Source organism: Poecilia latipinna, unplaced genomic scaffold (genome assembly GCF_001443285.1).
Source record: "Poecilia latipinna isolate Pla-1442-1.1 unplaced genomic scaffold, P_latipinna-1.0 Scaffold559, whole genome shotgun sequence".
Lineage (NCBI taxonomy): Eukaryota > Metazoa > Chordata > Actinopteri > Cyprinodontiformes > Poeciliidae > Poecilia > Poecilia latipinna.
This window is the reverse complement of record NW_015113175.1, coordinates 109,923-132,881: the sequence shown is the minus strand read 5'-3', so window position 1 is coordinate 132,881 and position 22,959 is coordinate 109,923. Positions and strand designations below refer to the sequence as shown.

Below are 22,959 nucleotides of genomic sequence, written 5' to 3'. Positions count from 1 at the left end.
CTTCAGGCTTCCTGGAGCAGCGTAAACCGAGAAACACTTAATGACAACAAACCTGATCGGAACAAAGCTCAACTAAAAACCTCAAAGCTTTCGCTGCACACGAGTTCTTTTAGTCGTCAGAGGCAGAACCGAACTGCGGATCTGGGCGCAGCGATCAGAACACGAGGAGGTGGTGGAGGGGGGGGGGGAAAACAAAGCAAAACAAAAAATGAATACTGACGTCACATAAAAATAAACGCCTCTCATGTAGTACCAATATGCAGCTTATTTATGTCTTAATGCAATCTGTAGGTTCGATTGAAACGATGGAGGTACGGTCCAATCTGTCTGCTCTTCAACAACAACAACAACAACAACAACAAAAAACAACCATTCTTAGCTGTTCTTTAGCAGTGTGAGGTCATGCGAGTCATGACTAGGAGTCCGAAATGGAAAAAAAAAAAAAGTTGTAGAAACTCAAAGAAAAAAAATCCACTTCCTAAGTTTTGTTCTGGGTACAAATGAGAAGAGGCTTTTGTTACGTCTTTAGCTTCTTTTCGGAGGACGACAAGCCCAACTCGGCCTCCTCCGACCCGACGTGAGTCCGCTTCAGAGCGCTCTGCGCCAGGCCCTTCTCCCTCTGCGGCCTGGGTTCTTCGGCTAGCGTTCCGATCTCGTCCTCGGACTCCGAGGACGCGCGCTGATTGGACGGCGAGACGGGTCTGTGTTGCCCGTTCACGCCCGGACTACGTCGGCTTTGAGAGACGCCGTCCGCGACAGTCGAGACGTCGTTGGCTTCTCCGCCATTAGGGCTGCCGAGTTCATCCAGTAACCGAGGCGACGCGACGGAGCGCCCTCCCTGCTCAGTCCTGTCACTCCCGTTGTTGTCTTGGCTTTCCGGAGACATCACCGGACTCAGACACACGAACTCCGACGGACTCAGGCGCTTTTCCTCCTCTCTGGAAGCGGAAGCCCGGGGTTTGATCTCCAGGGAGTTCGGCTCGTCATCTGACGAGGAGGACGACAGGTCGTCGACGGAGATCGACGGGTAGCTGTACGAGTCGATGGCTGAAAACAGAGCCTGAATGGACTCGGGTCGGTTTCCGGCCCTGGAGACCACGTTCATGCGCCGCCGCCTCACCACGTTCTGGCGTCGGACGGCGCTGCGGCGCTCCTCGTCGTCGCTGCTGGAGCTGGAGGTGGACGTGGAGGAGCTGGAGGCCTCGGCGGGGAGCGACGGAGAGTTGCTGGGGCTGGAGAGCGTGGAGTTCTCTCTGGGGCTTGGCGAGCGAGGACGGGGCATCGGGTCAAGCCAAAACTCACTGGAGTCTGAGTCCTCATTGGCCAAGAAGCCCGACTGGTGTTGTGGGCGTCTCCTCTGTCTCCTGGGACACTCCTCCCCATCTTCCCCGGCGGCTCGGTCCTCACCGCCTGAGGCATCGGGTCCCGCCAACGAGGAAGACGAGGAGTTGTCGGAGTCGGTGCGGCGGTCGGCAGCTGACGCGACGACAGGAGCCGCTGATGCGGCCCGCGTGGAGCGGCGGCCGCGGGCGTGGAGCTGCATGATGGCCTCCTCGCTGAGGTCGCTGTCGGAGTCTGAGCTCCAGCCCTCGATCTCCCGGCGCACCAACGAGTCGAAGAAGGCCATCATGCGTGGGTCCTCCTCTATGGACTGACTGACGTAGTCGTGGGACAGGCCGCTGCCGCTGTTGAGCACCAGGCTGATGTACTCCTCATGGCTGTAGAGGCTGCGGGAGCGGTCCTCCACCCGGCCCTCCAGATCCCCCTCGCTGTCGGGCTGCCGGTACGGACTCCACACCTGGGTCAGACGGAAACGTTGAAGAGCAACGAGACGACATCGCCAAGTCCATCTTTAATACTTTAGCTTCGAAGTACACAATGCTTGACGTCTTTTTTGTAAAACTCTTAATGAACCTGAAGCTAACAGCTAATTTGAGTAAGACAAAGACTAAAGGACTTTTCTTCTTAATGGACTTTGGCCTGGAAATCATCATAGTGGTTCAAGCAAAAACCATTTTTACCAACCTTTAAACTGCTGATTTTTATAGAAACAGGTGATCATTTACACTGGAAATTGAGAATGGACGTGGTGTACCAGAAATGATTTTCCTATGTGACACTTAGACACGTCACAAAAACAGATTTTTCTGGATAATATGTTGTCCCAGACGTTTGGTGTCAACCTGGAGACACACACTTCAGGAGATTTCTTGTAATTTGGCGGCTTGGAAATCCATCAGGTTGCAAAAATTATTCAGACATTCTGAAACCTAAAGTACCACTCACTACCTGTCACTCTTAAATTAAGGCTCATTATACTGTCACTATACATAATAATATCATAATGTAAAATGATAAAATATTGTGTACTGTCTTAGAAAGTTTATTTGCTAAACTAATATTTAGGCCTGTCGCAATAAACAATAAACCAATTAATCGCATGATAAAATAAAAGAAACTCACTAATTTTCATTTGCTTGATTTATTGTTTTTCTCTTTTTACTAGAAACTGGATGATAAAAGTCTTCAGTCTGGTGCTTTGAGCTCAACTATCCCTTTATTTTTAAAGATAATTTTGTCTACAAGGACTTCATAATTAATTTTATTTGTTGTTTTCTTTATTTATTTTTGGATACTTTAAATGTCTTCCAGTTCCAGTGTTTAAATGTTCATTAGAATTTAAAGTTTATTGATCATTGAGAATCTGTTCTTGCATTATTGCACCTTCATTACTTGAAAACAGTCTCAAAGCAACAATATTATCGTTTATCGCAATAAGTTCTGGAACAATTTATCGTCCAGTAAAGTTTGTCATCATTATAGGCCTATTAATATTAATTTAGCAATGTGCTACATTTTTGCTTGAGACCATTAAAACAACATATATGGTATAAATCAAATTAATATATTAGTAATAACCAACCGATTGCATTATTTTAACAGCAGCAACAACAATGAAATAAAAGCAATTAATGACAAAATATTTTGTGCAAACGCCAATACTACTTTGAAAACATGGTATTTTTATTCAAGGAAACGTAAGAATCTCAGTTTAGTCCATGTGTAGCGTTGATGGTGACGTTGCCTCTCTGAAGGACAAGATTACTGTCAAAGTGCAAAAGTTTCTTTAACGCGTCAATCAAACCGACTGAACGAAAAGATTCTCCTCAACAGGGAACGACGAAACTCGACTCCTAAAACGACGGCAGAGATGCTTCTTTGCTCACCTTGATGACTTTCTCGACTCCGGAGGAGCAGATCATGTAAGAGTGAGGGTTGAAGCGGACCTGGTTCACAATGGAGCGGTGGCCCTTCAGAACCATGAAGGCTCCGTTCACCACGCGACCGGGCCCGCCTGGGGACAGAAGGCTCAGCGTCACGACACGACCATATGCTAAATATATATATTATATATATATATATGATCTTCCTGTTGCACAATTGACTTTATTAAATGATGTACATGGAACATTACATAGAAAAAACATGACAAGAAGAAAAACTGAAGAATTACTAAATAATACTGTCTCGTGGTTAAAACACACAAAGGTGAGCAATTAAAAATCGTTATTTTATTGTGAAAATTTATCATAACTCTACCAGTGTGTTGATCATAGTTTGTAGAATGAACAATAAAAAACACATTTAGTAAGTTAGTAAAATAAAAGAAACTTTAGCATAGAAGGTAAAAAAAATATGCAAATGTAATTTAGAAAATCTGAAACTGATTTAGCATTTTCTTTGAAAACCTTTTGACTCCTCCTTTTTTTTATTATTCAAAAAATAATTGCATAGACAATCTCAATGACGTCCCAAATCATTATAAGTATGTTTATGTCTTTTTTTCTTTTATAAGAAATAATGTTGCTGTTGCAGGTGTTTCTTGTGCTCGGTAAACAATCCCCCACCGCAGGATTCAGGAAACGTTTTCAAGCAGGAATGTGAAAAATCAACCTGGAATCTGGGAAATCAAACCAACAACTCACCTGCTTCAGGGTCGTTTGGGATTTTCCACATGTACAGATTAAAGTCATCTGATCCAGACAAGATGTACTGAAGAGAGAGAAAAAAATAAAGTACTGAGCCTTAACTTCACCAAAAGGGAGAGAAACTAGGAAAGCAAGTAAAAAGCAGATAAATCCAGAGAGAGAAGACAAAGCAGAAAACCAGCAGATCTAATCAGAGTGTTGAGATTGCAATCAGACTCAGACTTCAAGTGTCATGGCCTAAACAAAGCTCCTGCTCGCTGCCTGAACCATTATTAGGTTTTATGAGCAGATGGTTTCACTTAAACCGTTTCTACCGGAGGAAGTTCTGACAGGGTCGATGTGGGCTTCACATTCTTTTAGACACATGTAACACTGAGGGAAGGAATGTCTCCAGGCCCGTCTGACAGGAAGTGAAAAGGCCAAAAATACTTTTTGCAATTTTGTTGCTCAATGACTTGAGAAGAATTTGTTTAATTCGCCTCTGAAAATATCCTCCTGATCTCCGTTTCACGGCTTTAAGAGGACACAAACACGGTTTGATTCATTTCTACTGGGACCAACGAAAAGGAAAACCGTGGAAGGAAACTACAAAAGTCTGAAATGAAAAGCTGAAAAGTGTGGCGTGCATTTGTTTTCAGTCGACCTGCATCGCTACTTTGTAGAATAAATGTTCAAGTTCGGATCTGGACTTTGTTTGGACCGTTTGAACTCGTAATTATGCCTTCATATGCCGTTGCAGCTCTGGTTGCTTGTTTTTAGGAGCCTCAAAGTGAAACCACGATTGCATATTTTTGTTAATAGTTTTTTTCGATGTTCCAACTGCTCTTCTTGACCTCTACTATCTTTGTCTTTACAATCTACAGCAAGTGTGGGCATAAAAAGCAATACAGTTCAACTAAATATTCCCAAATAAATTCAAACGTTGTCGTAACTCGTATCATCCGAGAATCTTCAGAACTGCTGTGAATGTCGATGCTGCGGGTGAGAAGAATCTCCACCAACAGTCAGTCTCGCAACAAATCCAAAGAAGGCTCTGACTGAAGACATGCTTCCACAGTAACATGTCCTGAACGCAGCCATTAGGTGCTGTCATGCACCGCTAATCCACCTCGTTTGCTTTTGCCGCTTCTCTTTAAACCTCTATTTGGTGGTACAGTTAGAAAGCCAAACATGTTTCACCAGATATTAAAAACATATCTCTACATGAGTGAGGGGATTATAGATAATTATTAGCCAATAACTCTTGACTAATGCACACCAAGTGTTATGAACTTGCATGTTTCATGCTAATGTAATACCTACACGTGCGTAAACATATTATTTAAAACAACCTGATGGAAGCACAGATGAGAGAAAGAGGAAAAAGGAAAAATTTTCGATGTCGCCATTGGAAAATTTTGTAATATCATTCAGTCCTACTTTGTTGCCATGGTTACACAATTGGTTAAATGCATTACTGACAATCAGAGTTGGAAAAAAGGCATGATCAGGGCTGTCGTAATAAGCAATAAATCAATTAATCATGTGATAAACTCAATGATTTCCATTTGTATGATTTATTGATTTTCTCTTTTCTCTCTTCCTACTAAAAATTTGATGATAAAAGTTTTCAGTCTGGTGCTTTGGTCTAAACTACCCTTTTCTTTGAAGGACAAATTTGTTTACAGAGACCTAATTCTTAATTTCCAGTGTTGTTTCATTTATTTATTTTGGATATTTCAATTTAAAATAAACACGTTTTTATCCTACTACCAACATATCACTTGAAAATGGTCTCAAAACAATATTATCGTTTATCGCGATAACTTCTGGGACAATTTATTGTCCATAACAATTTGTTATAGCGGCAGGCCTAAGCATGAATCAAACATTATAGCTAAAAAAATACTGAAACCAACGTCTTTTTATGGTTGTTACATTTTGCACATTTAAACATTAATAACTGTGATGCAACACCAACATACACAACATGAAACAGATTTTGGTTTCTAAAACACTTTGAAAACTGTGTATCATTTTCCTTCCACATCACCGTTTCGCTCGTGTTTGCAGAAAATCCACCCCAAGTCATGACGACGTTGTGGCATATAAAATAAAAATCTCTGTTTTTCACAGGAAACTGAGCCACACAGGTTAGCTAAATGAGTTTCAGTGGACGGCACAGGAAGGAGCTTTAACCTGCAACACCTGCGCGCTCTGCCTCAGACAGACAGAAGACAGGCCGGTAGGAATGCTGTACCCCAAAAGGATTCCCCACCGTCCTTCCCATCAATCACCGTCTGCTTCAGCACCATACTGAGAAAATCTTCAGCTGCCTGCAGAGTTTGAGGAATTTACTGAAAAATGGAGTGCAGCTCAGATACCAAAAGAAAAATCCAGCCATTCCTCATCTTGGTCAGGGTCAAACCGCTTTTAGCCAAACCTCAGGCATGTCTGTCACTGCTCAAAACTCAAAAACTCGACGTTTAGGCTGCTTTAATTCAGTAATGAGTGAAAAGTATCTGACAGAGACGAGATTTTCACAACTTAGCTTGGCAATATTGTAGAAGAACAGGAGGATAAAATCCATCACCTCTTGGTAATTTATCACAGGCAGGACGTCGGTTTAATTCCTTTCGCATGTCCGTGAAATGAAAACATTTACTCGTTCTGTATAGGATTTCATGCACATATTTTCTGGCGCTGCTTCGGTTTATGACTTGTTGACCCACCTGGTCCTTGTCGCCCGCAAAGCAGCAGCTTTTCATGGTGCAGGAGTTGAAATAGCCCTGGTTGTCGAACTGGAAGCTGGGCAGGCGGGAGTGCAGCTCGTAGAGGACGGGCGGCAGGCGGCGCCGCAGGGCCAGGAGCTGCGTGCCCGTGCTGTTGAAGCGGACGCTCATGGCGCTCTGCAGGGACATGCTGCCGCCGTAGCGCAGCAGAGAGCTGCGAGGCACGGAGGGAAGAGACAGAGATCGAAACGTCACAAGGCAAACTACTACCCACTTCTGCCAACAGTTTTGATGAGATTTTACAGCTTTAAAATCATTGACTACACACCAATGAATAATTCATAGATTCAATTTCCGTGATAGTGAATGGAGTAATACAAAGTGGAGCTGACAGATGCTAAGAAAACGGCTCAATACACCACTTAAATTTGGAAGTTTTGGTTGTTTCATTTCTGACTTTTTTGGGTGTAAGAGAAGATGATTAGATGTTTCATGCATCAGTTCATACTAGCCTTGGGATCAGGGGTGTAAAGGTGCACAAAAATAATGGCTTAGCATGTAGCTAAAGTGACGCTAACGGCGCGTTACAGCTGCATGTTTCTTTTCTCACTTTATTAAAGCGGTGGACAAAAAAGGGAAACAAAACCCAGAACTGAATTAGATATGGGATTTAGGCCTTAATATGATTAGTTTTCTACATCATTCAAAATAACTCTGAATTAAAGATAATTCAGTTGTAGTAATATAAACGTAAAATGGTTTGTTTACAGGAACGAAATAGAAGCTGGAGCAAGAGCCCTAGCAGTGGTTCATCAGTGGGGAAACAGCGACCTCTGGTGGACAGAGTTAAAAATGCATCCTCCAAACGTAACGCCTGGAAATCACATCCAGAAGCTCCTTCTTTGTTAAACCAGAGCAGAGATTTTTATTTCTTGTAATCTGAGAATCTTTCAGGTACCTTTTGTATCTCAATGTGGAAAAAGTTCTTGTTTAAACTGGGCGCAGCTCTGACTGGCATCACTTTCATAACTTAAAGGGTTGTGAGAATATTTAAATTGGACAGCTAATGTTGTTTGGGTTAAAAACCCAAAACATTCAGACCCGAATCACTAAACGAAAATCCAGATGAGGTTGCATTTCCGACACACGCAGACAATAGTTTGTGTAACAATTTCATGCAATTAAATCCGGTTCTCCTCCAGAATGAAGTGTGTTCTTTGCTGGATCAACCCACAGCAAGCAGACAGACGTCTCACCTGCGTGGTTTACGAATGTCCCACAGTCCAACTCCTTCCTTTGAGTTGGCCGTGGCCAGCAGCCGAGGCTCCACAGGGTTGAACATCACACTGTGAAAGGCTGAAGGGTAACTAGCCAGGCAGAACGGCTCTGCGGGGGTTAAAATAAATAGACACAAAGCGGTGAGAGGTACAACTGTCGCTTTGGTCTCTCCGAGAAAGAGTCTATTCATGTAGAACGAAGATTTTTACAGAAATGAGAAAGAGAAAAACAACACATACAGTGATTTGGGAACATATTAATTTGTTTTTTGTCAAATTGAAACCACTAAAGATTTCTTCCACAAGTTTTGTACATGTAAAGTCTGAAATGTTTACTCTTTTTTTTTTCACAACAAAGGTCTGATTCAGTTAGTCTGGATGGAGAGCGTCCATAAACATCCATATTAAAGCCATGCCACAGGTTCTGACCTGGATTCCGCTCTGGACTTTGACTAGGACATTCTGGCAAATTTATATGAGCAAATCTGAACCATTCCACTGCAACTTTGGCTGAATGTTAATCGTTATTTTCCTGGGTTTTCGCCCAATTTTCGAGACGTCTGCAGGCCGGTGGTAGCTAAATGCAACTACACCAGCTTCACTATTCACTGTAAAAGAAAAGCATTCCCACAGCATGACACTGCCACCACCACCGTCATGTTTCGTCACTATAAAGTGTTCATGTTGATGGTGAAAGCCGAGTTTGGCAAGATTTGTTAAGGACTTCAGTTTGCCAAGGCAAAAAAAAAAAAGAGAGAAAGAAATTCAGCTCTGGTTTATCGAAATGTTGGCTTGGGCATTTATTGTATCGTTTATCTTTTATTGTGATACATTTCTTATAATATTTTCATTTATCGTTGTCACGATAAATTCCAATCAATGGTTAGAAATCCCTAAAACTGAGGAGATTTTTGGGATTTTTTTTTTTTTTTTTTTTTTTTTACAAATTTTCTCCGTTTGTTCAACAAGCGAGTATCAAAAAACATAAACACATCTGAAAATATGATTAGACGCAGTTACCGGGTGGAGTTCAGTGATACAAACAACACTTCTTTACGCGACTTGCGTCATGAAGAAGTGCATTATGGGAATGTTTTTCAAGAGCAGTATTTGTGTTTGTGGGGCTGTAATTACTGTGACACACAGTCATACAGTTCCCTAATAAAAGGTGATAAATAGTTCCTATTGTCACTTTTATTGTTATCACAAAGTATTGTGATGAAACCAAGTCCAGCCCTCAAAACGTACCATGATCACAGCTGAAGGCGGTCCTAAAAATATTCAGTTGGGTGAGACTTATCTTGGGATAGATGCTGCGTTAACACCTTTTGGTGGCGAACATTAATAGGCCGACATAACAACGCAGCTCAAAGGCCGGCTGGTCAGAGTTATTATCAGACCGACTCGGTCACAAGGAAGGTTTCTAAAATAGAAGTGAAAGGTGATGCATCCTGTTTGTATGTTAACACTGTTACGCCTCGCCAAGTTAACACAACTGCATTTCATTTTGTTGTCCAGCAGCTTGTTATCACAACAATTAAAGATCAAGCTCGCGCAATATTTAATATCAAGTGAGGATTTGTGTCTTCAAGCAATATCTCGCTTCAGATGCTTACAAAAGATTCGCTAAAAGTAAGACTTCTCCAAATGTTTTTTAGGAGCTCTACAGCGATTAAAAATAAAACATTCCATAGCGACAGCTCTGATTTAATCGTCCTCACCTCCGTGCGACGGCTCCCGGGTGTCCCAGATCAGAACGCGGCCGTCGTCGGACGAGCTCGCAAATATGCTGTCGTTGACGGGGCTGACGGACAAGCTGTACACAGCGTCTATATGCAGGAACACGTTCAGAGTTTCCTGACTGCAGGAGCAACAGTCGGCCACAGGTTAATTAAAATCAGCAGTGTGATGCATCAGCCGGCCGCTTTAAAACGGCAGAAAAGTGCTTCAGAAACAAAGAGTCCTGGACTTTTGTTGTACCCACCTCTCCACATCATGAAGAATCACCTGTTCGTCGTTTCCTGGGAGACGAAAAAGCACACAAATGAGTGGATGAGTGGGTTTTAATTACAGGTTTATGAAAACAAAGGCTGCAAAGCTTTCAAAATGTGTGGTTCCCCATTAAAAAAATAAAAAATAAAAAAAATTAAACTTATATATTTGAAACAAAACTTCATTGTAGTTTGCGCTGGATGTAATAAACACATTTATGTTTTCATCAATGTTTTTTTTTTTTGAGCGCATTTTGAATATCGCATCACTAACGGTGGAAGGAAATGGCAAAATTCAAAGCATATTTCTCATTTTCGCAAAAAAGTTTTCACGTTCCCTTGAGGTGGTTTTTGGCTTTTCCAAAAAAAAAAAAAAAGAGTTAACACACAAAGTAAGGAGATGGAGATACATTTGCTAAATAAGTGCTGACGCAACAACTCTCCCATCCACTTGTGAGTCTCTGCCTTACCAGAGGCACGAAAAATCTCTACTTCCTGTTCCTGTAGCATCAACATCTGGTTTGGAAACGCATCTAATTTGTCTTTTATTTTATTTTCTTCTTTTTTTTTTCCAACATTTCAAAAGTTTGCTTAAACATGACAATTGGATGGCTGCGTATCTCGTGTCGGGGCTTTTTTCAAGGCTGAAATGCTTCCCTGGCAGCGTTGAACTTTGGCTAAAAATTCAGCTTCACGTTGGCTAAAATTAAAAGCAGGAGCGATTGGTGACACAGTAGCCTGAATTCAGGCCTGAGGCTTTTCTTTTCATGTCTGGGTCCAAACACATTATCAGAAGAGCGTGTGTACGTGTTTTTGTTCGTCTGTGCGTCTGCCATCAAGTCTGCGCTCGCCTTACCGCCGGAGAAGACTTTTGAGTTTGAGCTGTCGAAGGCGAGGCAGAAGATGTTGGAGAGATGCTCGCCCTTCAGTTTCACTGGCTTGGAATGGGAGTGGATGGCTTTCTCGATATCCCACAGAAGCACACGCCGGTCATCTCCTCCTGATGTGCAGAAAAATAAGGACAAAGAAGTTTCGCACAAACAGATTTTAATTCTCAAAAGAGGCAACGTCACAACACAGCAATAAGCAACTGATCGCACAATAAATTAATATGAGCTTGATGCTTCTTATTCTGCTGACTAACATTTTTTAAGAGACTTCATGAACCATTTTATTTATGGTTTTGGTTGTGTGTGGTTTATATTTTCTTTTTTATTTGTTGTTGGTTGTTGTGTTTTGGATATTTAAAATGTCTTCCAATTCCAGTGTGGAGTGGAAAGTTTACTAGTCTTTGAGAAGGCAAACTTGCAGTATTGATCCTTTTATCAATGTATTACTTGAAAATGGTCTTGAAACATCAACATTATCGTTTATGATTTCTGGGACAATTTATAGTCCAGAAAAATGTGTTGTTGTAAGAGGCACAGTTACGAGTTGTTCACAGTACTGAAGTTGAATTAAGTGATGACACCAGAGCCTGACCTGCACAATGGGTTTAATTATGAAATCTGCAAAAACCACCAGCTGTAAGGAGAAATAAATTTATAACTTCAGGGATGAAAGGACAGCTGGAAATAGTCTGCTAACAGCATTACTTTCCCTTAATTTGCTTCTACCTATCCGGCGTTGGAAAATGGTTTAATAAAGGCCGTACTTTTCCAAACTAATCAGGAAACCTGATGTAAACACTGCGGAGCAACTTAATGCGCTAACAATACTCATTTTGATGCCAGTGTCAGTGACACGGCCACGGAGCTCGACTGTAGTCCTGAATTGAGCGCAGTCAATGATGCACTCTGAATTAAGCCACAATAAAGCGGGTTCCAAGCCGCAGCTCCAAAGGTAAACAGCGAACGGCCAACCACAAGCTGTCACACTGGGCCAGATGACTGTTTATTACCTTCTGTGGAGCTAAACACTGTTGTCATTTTAAGGAAACGTCGTTGCTATTACACAAATCTCGCTCAGAAACGTGGAATTTAGAAATTAAACACGTAATTTAAAAGACTGACATGGGGTAGCAGTGTTGTGAGCTGCAGAGTGCTCAGATTAATGTTTGCTAGCTAGCAAAACAAGCTAAGCTAGGCTAGCAGCGGAGTCTCTCCCAGGAAGCAGCTGACAGCCGCTGTTAGCATGCTAGCAGGAAAACTGCAGCCAGGCTTCCACAACTTACCAGACACCAGATATTCTCCGCCGTTGTTGGAGAACTCAATGGCGTTGACGCAGCCAAAATGGCCCTCCAAATTTTTCTTGTAGAGGCTGGTGCAGCCTGCCAGCCTCCGTCTCTGGAATTCATCCTTCATGAGCGGCTGTCCGGTCAGCTCTCTGCGGGACAGAAAGCCCACTGAACAGCGCATACCGCAGCCCTTCAGCTCCTTCATTTTGACCACGCTGAAAAGAAACAGGCCTTTTAACTCCACCACTCCACCCGATACATCTGCTTATGTAAATGGGTAGATGTGGCGCACGACTGCTCTTGCTGGTTTGGTTCTACATCCTGGTGGATATGGGCTGCGTGTCCGCTGATGTCGACGTTGTTTCGTACCTCCTCTGCCCGCTTGGTCTGGGTATTCTGGGAGCAGCTTCGTGTCTCCCCCGCCTCCCCTCCGCTGTCATCCGGTGGTCCACCAAACTGTAGCAAGTAATAATAAACAACAACAACAACAAAAAACACACACAAAAAAACACAAAGGCATTAAAATCCAGACAAAACAAAGGCATTAAAATCCAGACAAAACATCCTCACTTTTCACATTTTTTTAACCATTGGAGGTTCTTTCAATTTCTCCTCCACCTTGGACACAAAATACTCCTAATCTTGAAAAAAAAATTATTCATTAACATACTTTTATGAACATGATCACTATACACAACCTTTTATTTCATATATCACCTATGCAATTTAGCGATGAAAAAGCTCTTTTTTATTATTATTTTTCAAGACAAAAAAAATTATATATTTTTTCTTCCCATTTCATACATGCAAATTTAAATTATTTACGCAGGGTAGGGGTGGCCATTTATCATATCGTTTATCATTTATCGTGAGAAACTTCTCATAAGATTTTTGATTTATTGTCATGATAAACTTCATTTATTAATATTTAATAAACCCTAAAACTGTTCTATTGTCAGGATTGTTACTAATTTTCCTACTGTTTGTTCAATAAAGGTGCACCAATAAATACAGCTAAATTTTTAAATAGGATTATTTTAAAACAATTCTATTTTTGTGAGTGGTGTCCTAATTACAAGTGGGAATCATTTCAAGAGCAGTATTTGTGTTTGTGAGGCTAGGACTGCTGAGTCATGCACTCACAGCCATACAATCACCTTAAAAAGGTAATAAATAGTTTTATTATTATCACAATGGTACATAATCACCATAATATATCTTGATAAAACTTCATCTGTAATTGTCTTCCCATCAACTCCTTGTTCCTGAGATTAAATTCCTAACTGGTGATTAAATTACTCACTGTGGACCAATTACCAATTAGGTGATTTCTGAAGGTTGGAGTAAAATAAGTCTAGGTACAAATGTTCTTAAAACATTTTTTAAAGGATTTTAAACACAAACTTCTGTTGATCTATCACATAAAATCCCATTGATATTTTTGGCTGTAACACTTTATTGAGGTCCCTATAGTCAGGAGACAGATTTTGTCAGCTTCTGCTTTTCAAAATATAGTGTAGTACACTGCTTATTTTATCACTTTAAAAAAAAAAAATTATTACATAAAACCCCTGCGACCTTACTTGCTTAGATAATGGCTGCATGGGCAGACGAATTACATAAAATCCCCTGAGCATAAAACAGAAACAAAGGAAACAAGAAGTCGATCTTAGTGTGTAGTAGTTTTATTATTCCCAATTTTTGGGATTACAGTGGTAGTCTTTAAGCAACTTTCAGTCTTGAGAAGCTTTCTCTGAGACAACACTTAAAATAAAAATATATTTACACAGATAAGAAGAAGAAAAAGAAAAAAACAACAAAGGTTTTCTCAACATTAGGGGTTTATTTTACTTCGAGCCAAGTGGCTAGAATGCGATTTAGCATCGCACACGTGAACAGACGTAACTATTCGTTTGTGTTGGACTTTATTTAAGTTCTCTTGGGCCCAGACTCATCAGCACCATAGTAGGCAGGGATTGTTACTTATACTGATTTGTCAAATTATGCAATTTAGGCACTTATTAAACAAATGACGAGGGCTATGATCAAACTTCTAGTCAGTAACAATTTGTGGGCAAAAAGTGTGTTGGACGTGCAGCTAAACTCGAAGAGAAGCTTCAGACATTCACTACGTACACAATCTGCTCTAAACTTAGAATATTTGAACTAAACTCTACAATACTCCATTTAGGCCCCGCACCGAGCATATTAACAGCAGAGATGGGATACAGCGGCTTGGCTAGCTTTGCATATAAACGACGACGCCACTCGTTTGTGCTGCTGTTCAGCTCTGGTGGCTCGCAGCAGCCAGCCGGTTGTTTACCTGCAGGTTCCCTGGGAGGAGGTGGGGGGAGGGGGAGTGATTTTACGCTAATCTAAATTACACAAACGTTTAAAAGTGCTTTACAGTAAGGTAACCTTTTGATACATTCACCTCTAACGTTAGAAAGTAGCAGAGCACACAGGCTGAGAGCTGTGACGAACAGACTCGCGTTGGCCGCAGAAAACCCCTAAAAACAAAGTCTTTGCTTTCAGCAAAAAGCTACGCAGTGCGAAGGAGTGCTGGTCTTAAAGGGATAGTTCAGATTTTTTTTTAAAGTGAAGTTTTGTGAATGCATGCCCTGTTTTGGCTGATTTTAGTTATTTCAAACAACTCAAACTGAAAATGTAAAGCATACAACTCCACTGGTAAAACTAGAAACTTACTTGCATTAAGTTTACTACCTACACCTTTAAATAACTTGAAAGAGCTTAAGTGATGAAGTCGCCGCTTTTTAAGCTTCGGATAGGTTACTTGTGGATGTGCTTTTAAAGGTGTTCTTCAAACACGCTGCTGGGTCATTACTGAAATATTTGAAGAAATCAGCGAGGCTACTTGTGGAAAAATGTGAAAGTGAGCCCAAACGTCACTCAATGAGGAAAAAGGAATATGCTAAAGATTGGATTAAAAGCCAGATTACAGTTTTAAAAAAAAGCACGCAGGGCCATACATGTATTAAAACATGTCCTGTGCTGAGATTAAAACTAAAATGCAAGTGACTGACAATAATGAATATTACATTTTAAAATGGAGAACCTACAACCAAGAGCATCAAGCAAGAGTGAATGTTTTTGACCAAAGAGGGAATTTATGCACTTGGTTATAATCTCATGTATGTACATGTAGATGTTCATTGATCTGCATAGTCCCATTTAAAAACAAACAAAACTGAACTTGTTAGACTAATATTAAATACACTAACAGATTCATAAAGCTGGTAGTTTTCGCTAATGTAATTTTAAAATTCCCTAATAAAGCGCAGTACTTTATAACGTAGTTTGAGTTGTTTAAATGGACAAAATCAGCTAAAACAGGGGGCTCATCTGGTTACCTAGCTAGTTCGCTAGCATTTATGTCCTGCAAATGTATTTTCTTTTCTACAAACTAACTGGTATATGACTGATAACTTTCCAGAACTTTATTACAAAAAATCTTAACTTTCCCTTGAAGGAGGATTAAACAGCTTAGAGGTAAAGATTGGCCATTCTACAACTAATTCCCATTTACAAGGAAAACTCAAAGGAATAGTCAGACCTTTTTGAACGTACACCCAGGTTCAGTTAGATGAGAATTTATGCCACCAAAAAGTAGGATTCTTCCAATTTTACCAATTACATCAAAACTTCATATTTCTGGGTCATGTGAGTCTAATATGGTGGAAGGATGTTTCTTTCCGTAGCCGAGTTTTTGTAGCCATTGGCTATTAGCTTAGTAATACAGCTGTTAAGATACAACACATAAAGTTAAACTTCAGAACTTTATAAAGCGAATTTTTAAAATTTGCCAGTTTGGGATTTCTTTATGCTATGCTAAGCTAATTTGCTGCCAATAACATCATTCCAGAGCTGGCAAAAAGTTGTATGGGACCTTAGGAATTGTTTCAGGCTCATTCTTTGAGTATTTGCTGCCCCCTGGTGGCTGGGAGGCTTCTAGCAGGCACTTGAAGCCTCTTATTTGTTCATTACCTTTTGAATGTTAACGAATTCCAATGTTTGTTTTAATTTATTTTTGTTCCTAACACTTGACATACTTTGAGTTCATTTTTAGAGGTAGAAATACAAAATACAGAAGTTTGTAAGGAGTGAAAGAAAATCTCTTAATGACAGCTCAATTACCTGACTTTACACCAACATCAGGCTACTCAAGCTAGTTATCTTTTTTCTTTTTTTACTTCTCGGCAAAGAAAACCTGGGCAAAAAACCTGAATTGAAAGTAAGAGCATCTCATTCCATGGCAGCTTCTCTTGTGTTTTTGTGTGTGTATGTGTTTTATGTACTATAATAATTTTGCTGGTTTAATACAAACCTTAAAAAAATACAAACATTAAATAAAACAACAGCAAAAAAGAAAAATAAAACAGGTCCTACCTGATGACTCACTCAACATGTTAAAGGTTAAAAGCCTTTTATGAAGATTACTTTCTGAAAGGTCTACAAAACATCAGCAGCTTTTTAAGCAGGGTAAAGTCATTTTCACCTGGCAGCTTTACATAAATAAAAAAACAAAACGGAATATTAAATAATCGGACAAATGCAACAGTGGAGAGCGGCAGTTTAACTTAAGACAGCAGAGTAAAATGAAGGTGGCAGGGGGTTAAAATCTTGGCACAGGGGTCAACGGGGCTGTCCTCCTTGTTTCAGTCTCTTTTCAAGGTGCTGCTAGTACGGGCCCTTAGTGTGCCCAAAAATCCCGACGGGGAAGTGTTTGACATGTGAGGACCACTGAGCTGCTAGCTGGAAAAACTTGACATCGTTCCACTCGACTCCATCAATCAGCACTGTGGAGAAAACACAAAACCAGCCATGAAGAAACGTATTCTGGGCTGTGTTTTAGTTTAGTTTTTCAATTTGCTCTAGAGTGAAAAACAATCTAGTTCTCTCTGTATGGTGTTCATAAAGACTTCCTAGAAACAACACAGAAAGTATCTTGTTAGTTTTGAGTAAGTAACATAGTTACACCTTAAAATGCTATTATTTAATGACATAAAAACTCTTCTTAATAGTTTACAACAAGAATCTTACCTACACTACTGGACACTGGCTCGTCACAATATTTTATTGTCGAATATTTAATTTCCTTTTGGGATCAATTAATTATTTTTGACTTTGAACTTGAAATTCATTAAATTAAAAAAAATGCTTACCGTGATATTTCTTTTAATCAGTTTTATTTGCTCAACAACACACAAAATCCTTATGAAATCTGTACCATAAACGTCATAAAAAGAGCTTAAAAAACAAAAACTAAACAAACAAACAAACAAAAAAAAAAAGACAATTTCCACATTTGGGCCATCAGTTGATTTCTGTTTTTTAATGATTCTGGATTTGTGTTCAAGGGCCAAATAAAATCATTATAACAGTGATTTTATTCATTTATTTGTCACTTTGTTGTATGATTTAACAAGCTCTTCCTTAAAAACAATTTTAAAAATAAAAGGTAAGGTAATTTTATTAATATTGCACATTTTCAGCAACAAGGCAATTCAAAGTGCTTTACGTGAATTAAACAGGAAATACAAACAAAATAAACCAAAGACAAGAGCAAAAGAAGAAAAATTATCTAATAACGTTGATCTAAAGCAAATAAACTAGAAACTCCTGATCTTGTATTCTCTGGACTTTCTAAGTATGTTCAAAATCTTTAAAAGTAATGAGTACTCCACAATTTCTAAGTAATAATAAAGAGAAAAGCAAAAGCAACAGCAGATAATCTGACCTCTCAGCATGGTTTGCTGGTGCTTGGCAGCGCAGATGAGGCGACTGATGCCTTCGATCACTTGACTCTTCGACTCGACCTCCTTGTCTTTGCTCTTCTTCTGCAGAAACATGACTGCGAGAAGGCGACAGCAGACATCCACATTGTTAGGAACAGAGGCATTCAGAGTCAGCCTGCTTTCTGCAAGGCTTAAAACATAACATTTGAAGTAAAAGACCTGATTTTAAGCATTGTTTTATTAAAATAATGAAAAAAGCAATAAGAGACACACCCTTCTTATTTTTCTCCTTGGTCACAACAGTCATAGACATGGTGGGCTGGGGGCTTGGCTCTGCGCCCCCTGGTGGAAGCCGGCTGACCTGCAGCGAGCGGAAATTGCACTTCAAAGTGTTTTTGGAGGAGGAGTCCCGCTTCTCCATGTCTTTCTTCCTCTCCGTCGGAGCCACCCAGTAATCCACCTGAAGGCCCATCAGCTCCGCCTGGCTGCTGGAAGTGCTGAGAGACAGGCAACTTTATGTCAACCAGCTTTTTTTTTTATTTTTTTTATAAAAGCAGACACTGCGAGATTTCTCAATTAATTCTAAACCTGAGAGCACAGAAGCTGGTGTTGATGGAGGGAGAAGGCGGCGGTGTCGGCGAAGCCTCTTTAAAAGCGGGGGACACTTGAGGAGGCGTGGAGGAGAGCAGAGACGAGCTCAGAGGTGCTGCGTCATCAGAGTCTCCTGAAAAGGAAAGCTGCTGTTAAAACAACGCACAGTTGGACAACTTACTTAATTTGGGATTTTATTACTTTGGCACTTTTTCCCCCCCTGTCATCTCCTTAAAATGGCTTTTAGCGGTTCTGAAAGTGTAACTTTTTACAACCTCAAAGGGGCAGTTTTATGTATTTTCCAGGCACATAGTGTCATTTTATAGGACAATCAAGTAACTGTGTTGTTTTCAATTGTTATAAAAATACCATATAAATATATATCAAATAGAACTTAAAAGAAATTTTGCTTCCTAATTTAACACCTTCAAATTGGGCCTCCGTCTCTTAAAATTCACCTTCAAGACGTCATTACAACATGGCTCCTCTATTAACCCTTTAGCTACGTTTTTACCAGCGTTGCACTGAGAAGTAGCTCCTATAATGAGCTCAGCAGACGCTCAGCTCCACCAGGTGTTTGCTAATTGCTGCTGGCTAGTCTGAAGGAGCCGAGAGGTGGAGAGTTGCTGGGTGAAGCAGAAGCTTAGAAGCTGCAGGAGCTTCGTCCTCGAAGGCGGAGCTAGGTCCATCCTGGCGTTTTGCTCGGCTGAATGGTTGCCATGGAGATTAAAGGATTTCTCAAACATGCATGAAAGAATCAACGCAACACTCCAGGTATGTTTTTGATTTACATTATGTCATGATGTAAATCTAGAAAAAGTCAATTTTCCATAATACTACCTCTTTAAAAAATTATTTAGTAGACCAGGATTTGGAAAAACTTTCTGTATTACTTAATTCATTAAAAGTTGATCTGGGAACAGCAAAATCTGCTTCTAAGTGAAAGTCGCTGTGTGATTTGGGTGCAGAATAAAGCTGGGGGCCAAACAATGGACAGCACTGGCCTAAATCATACATGTGGTTAAAATATGGCCCTAACAGAGTTTAGATAAAGCTGATAAACATTTTCCATTTGTCTGTTTGTAGGTTTATTATGCAGCCTGTGCAAAAGACACTGCTTTAAATGTCGTAACAAGCACTTGCCTGATGCTGCAGATGTTTGCTCCACAATGCCAACTTTCACCATCTAAACAACAATGGAGGAACAGGAGGTATTCAGTCTACGGGTAACTTTACAAGGCAATAAATTCAACTTCCCACTGGACAAATCCAGACAAGGAAAGCCAGGGCACGACTTTCCTACTTACCCCAATAAATGGGATGAACTTCTGACAGGAATCCTCAGTAGGGCTGGTGAAGAGAGTTAATAATTAGTAGGAGGAAAAACATTCGGTCTGATGATGAAGAGAGAAAATCTGCAACTAAAACTTGGCTGTGGAAATTAATTTACTACAAAAGATTCCAATTAAGAGAAGCTACATCTATACTGGTCAGCATTAACATCTAGCGATTGGTAACATGTGAATGCTGACTTTTATACCAATACCAAATGATTGATATCTGAAACTACTGTAACTAACATTGCAGAGATTATGTGGAATGCAAAGCCCAGGTGTGCATGCTGCCATTTTTTTCTTACTTTACTACAGATTTAAGTTGAAAATAAAACAGCAAAGCTAACTGTAGCAGGACGGGCAGAGAGCCAAAGAACATGCAAGCCTCCGGCCAGTTTGTGGCACAAAGTAAAGCGATAGAATCTCACGGCCGGGACGGAAAAGGTTACCCTAAACCCGGTCAGGTAGGCATTCGGGAGGCAGCAAGTTCATAAGGTGGACGTAAAGCATCGCAAGGAGGAAGAAGGAAGAGCACCAACCTAAATCCAAAAACCTGTCTGGGTCCATGCACTGCCTGTAGGCGGCAGTGCATAACCACACTACGGCAAGAGCTATTTTCCTGGCAACGGCCGGAAAAATAGCAGGATGAAGCGCAGCTGAATTGTAGCTTTTGCGTTTTCTGAATGTGAAGTGGTTTGATGATGCGTAAGGTTGCTGCTCTTGCCTTGAAGAGACCTGCCATCGCCCCCCCAGGGAAGAAACAGAGAGACTACAGAGGCAGGCGTGGGGAGGGACAGAGAGAGAAAGAGAGGGAGAGAGAGAGGAGATAGAGAGGGGTTTTAAGACTGTGACAGAGGGATTTTATCCAACACATTTCTGCTGCAGTCAGCTTCAGAGCAGCCAGAGAAACACAAGCAAGATGGCTGCCTGATATAAGAGAGATGAAGTCCCATCTCGCTTTGCGTAGCTCTTCATGATGGAGTGAACGACTTCTTGTATGTTCAATGGCTTAAAGTTACTCATGCAGGTGGATTAAACTATTATTTGTCTAAAGTTTGAGCTTTCCTCTCATTTTGTTATTCAGAAAGGAACAAATGTGGGTATTTTCTTCTGTTAAATCAGTTTATTATTTTCAACCAATTACCTCAAAGAACATAAATAGAGTGATTCACTATTCAGATGGACGCTGTTGCTAATTGAAGATTCAAATTGAGCTACTTTTATTGTTTTTGATTTGTTAAAAAATACAGAAAGATAAACTGAATTTAATAGGGTATGTCTCTAGATAGCTAAAATGCTATCATTAACATGTTGGCTTATGCTAGCATGTTGAGTATCTTCAACAAAAAGCAATATTAATTTAGCTTCAAGTCAAATTTAGCTAAAAAGCTATAGTGAGCTTAAAGGCTATGATTATCATGTTGGCGTGGTGGCTAACTTTAACTCAGTCCATACAAAACGAGCAAAACTTTCAGCAGATAACAGGAAAGCTGAAGTTTCTACAGCAAACGGTTTCTAGCTGTTTTAGTAATGCTAGCTATGCTAACTGCTATTTTTGCTGCCTTACACAGCGACGTCACGTCACCTCCGAGTCTGGGCAGAAACAACAAATGAACAACAGGAAGGCTAGAAAAGAAAGAAAATATTCTGTTCCTATGTCTTCTTTCATTATAGTTATTAAATACCAATACAAATAAGGGGAAAAATAGAAAAACAGGACAGTATTTTTACAGCTTTTCAAAAAGATGTTGGCCACTCAGATGTCACACCAGGCTAAAAAGCTGACGCACTATTTCAAGAGAATTATTACGCTATCGCCTTGTGTAGATGATTTGAAAAATACGGCAATATTGTTTTATAGCCAGAAAAATATCTCACTATAGGAGGGCTATTGATTTGAGTACTTAGCTAGACATGCTGCTTCAAAATCCATAATTACATGACTGAATGAAGCATCAACACATAAAAACTTTTGCTGGCAATGTCCATGTTTTCCTACATTTAAATGGACAATTAACAGACAGACATAGACAGCCAGAAGGTCCATGCATCAAAAGTATTTATTTTCAGTAGAATTAAACAGAAACTGTAGAAATAATCATAAATCATTTATTAAACATAAATCAAATAAATATTTGATTTATTTCATGCAGCTCTGATCTAAGATATTTTCATTTGGAAGATGAGCTGTATGTATCTGGCTGATTTGTGAGAGATTGATTAGTTAATTAGTAGAGAATAAATCCCCCAGAGAAGATAAATACAGAATTGTACATATAATCAGAAAATTTGATTCATTTCTAAATGACAAAAAAATGAGATTTTCTAATGAAAAAAAAAAATATATATATATATATATGTTTTGTGCTTCTTTTATTGTTTCATTGATTAAAATTATGCATGGACCTTAGAAGTAGAACCACAGTCATGAGTGGAAGAATGAAAGGGACACAGTTTGGTCTCCTGCCACCTTATCAGCACAAACCTCCTTGTTGCTCAAAACTCATGATTCTCATTTACAGATTTGTTTGTACATCCACTTGGTTCTGGTGCCTCTCATAGCGCATCACAACTATTTATGCAGTAGGCATTTTCTTGGACTTTGTTAGGGCCGCTAGCAAACTCCGGCTTTAGTGTTCTTCAGCCACTTTGTAAGCAATAAAAAATCATCGTCCATTTGGGAAACCTATTTGTACCAAGTCTAACTTCCTAACTGATTTCTTAAGATGTTGCTCAGTATTTAAATAATTTTCCATCCACATTGTTCCATCTATTTTATTTAAGCGCACCAAACCCAGCCGTTTTTACAGTGCAACAATCTGCAAAAACCACCGTCTAAACTCGGATGTACAACTGTTTCAGCTTGAAGGGTTACGTGAATTTACTTCAGAGTCGAATCTCAACTAAAGCCACTTTTCAGGCAGCTGTGAAGGCGGCAAGCTCCAGCAGAGGCAGACATGGGTCGAAGGGAAATGACAGGCACACAGAAAGCACATGAATCACCAGTCGATGCAAGAAACAAACTCAATCGACCACAATACCTTACGGCAAAATCAAAATGAAAGCTCTTTTTCCTTTGAAAACAAAACAAAAAGAAAACATACAGCAAAACAGATGTTATTCACACGCACACA

At 40.1% G+C, this 22,959-nt stretch overlaps 2 protein-coding genes across 8 annotated transcripts in view; both read right to left on the bottom strand.

The window, feature by feature from the left end:
- Positions 1–392: 392 nt before the first annotated feature.
- dcaf5 (ddb1 and cul4 associated factor 5) lies at positions 393–12,610 on the bottom strand. 2 transcript variants are annotated; one of them, XM_015041596.1, is made up of 10 exons: positions 12,514–12,610; positions 12,142–12,359; positions 10,825–10,968; positions 9,962–9,998; positions 9,699–9,838; positions 7,957–8,086; positions 6,701–6,914; positions 3,987–4,053; positions 3,228–3,355; positions 393–1,798 (listed from the first exon to the last, which is right to left on the bottom strand). In XM_015041596.1, exons 1-10 carry the CDS (start codon positions 12,582–12,584, stop codon positions 518–520), a joined length of 2,430 nt encoding a protein of 809 aa, XP_014897082.1. In that variant the 5' UTR covers positions 12,585–12,610; the 3' UTR covers positions 393–517. The 2 variants fall into 2 exon arrangements, with proteins under 2 accessions (XP_014897082.1, XP_014897083.1); XM_015041597.1 differs by having other exon boundaries at positions 12,437–12,573.
- Positions 12,611–13,816: 1,206 nt separating this feature from the next.
- The window catches only part of pacs2 (phosphofurin acidic cluster sorting protein 2), a 69,986-nt gene continuing 60,843 nt past the window's right edge, over positions 13,817–22,959 (bottom strand). For 4 of the 6 annotated variants that reach the window (XM_015041590.1, XM_015041592.1, XM_015041595.1 and 1 more), the window contains 7 exons: positions 22,867–22,899; positions 19,799–19,841; positions 19,635–19,677; positions 18,489–18,624; positions 18,174–18,397; positions 17,903–18,016; positions 13,817–16,961 (listed from right to left, as the gene is read on the bottom strand). In XM_015041590.1, coding sequence (XP_014897076.1) covers positions 16,843–16,961; positions 17,903–18,016; positions 18,174–18,397; positions 18,489–18,624; positions 19,635–19,677; positions 19,799–19,841; positions 22,867–22,899 — 712 coding nt within the window. In that variant the 3' untranslated portion in view covers positions 13,817–16,842. The remainder of the gene's footprint in view (positions 16,962–17,902; positions 18,017–18,173; positions 18,398–18,488; positions 18,625–19,634; positions 19,678–19,798; positions 19,842–22,866; positions 22,900–22,959) is intronic. The other 2 variants (XM_015041591.1, XM_015041593.1) reach the window with 2 other exon arrangements.

Coding starts and splice junctions, on each gene's coding strand:
- dcaf5 (XM_015041596.1), bottom strand. CDS start 12,584: ATGACAGCGGAGGGGAGGCGGGGGAGACACGAAGCTGCTCCCAGAATA. Junction 10,969..12,141: donor CGGAGAATATCTGGTGTCTG/GTAAGTTGTGGA, acceptor TCTGCACATCAG/GAGGAGATGACCGGCGTGTG. Junction 3,356..3,986: donor CCCAAACGACCCTGAAGCAG/GTGAGTTGTTGG, acceptor TTCTGTCCCCAG/GCGGGCCCGGTCGCGTGGTG.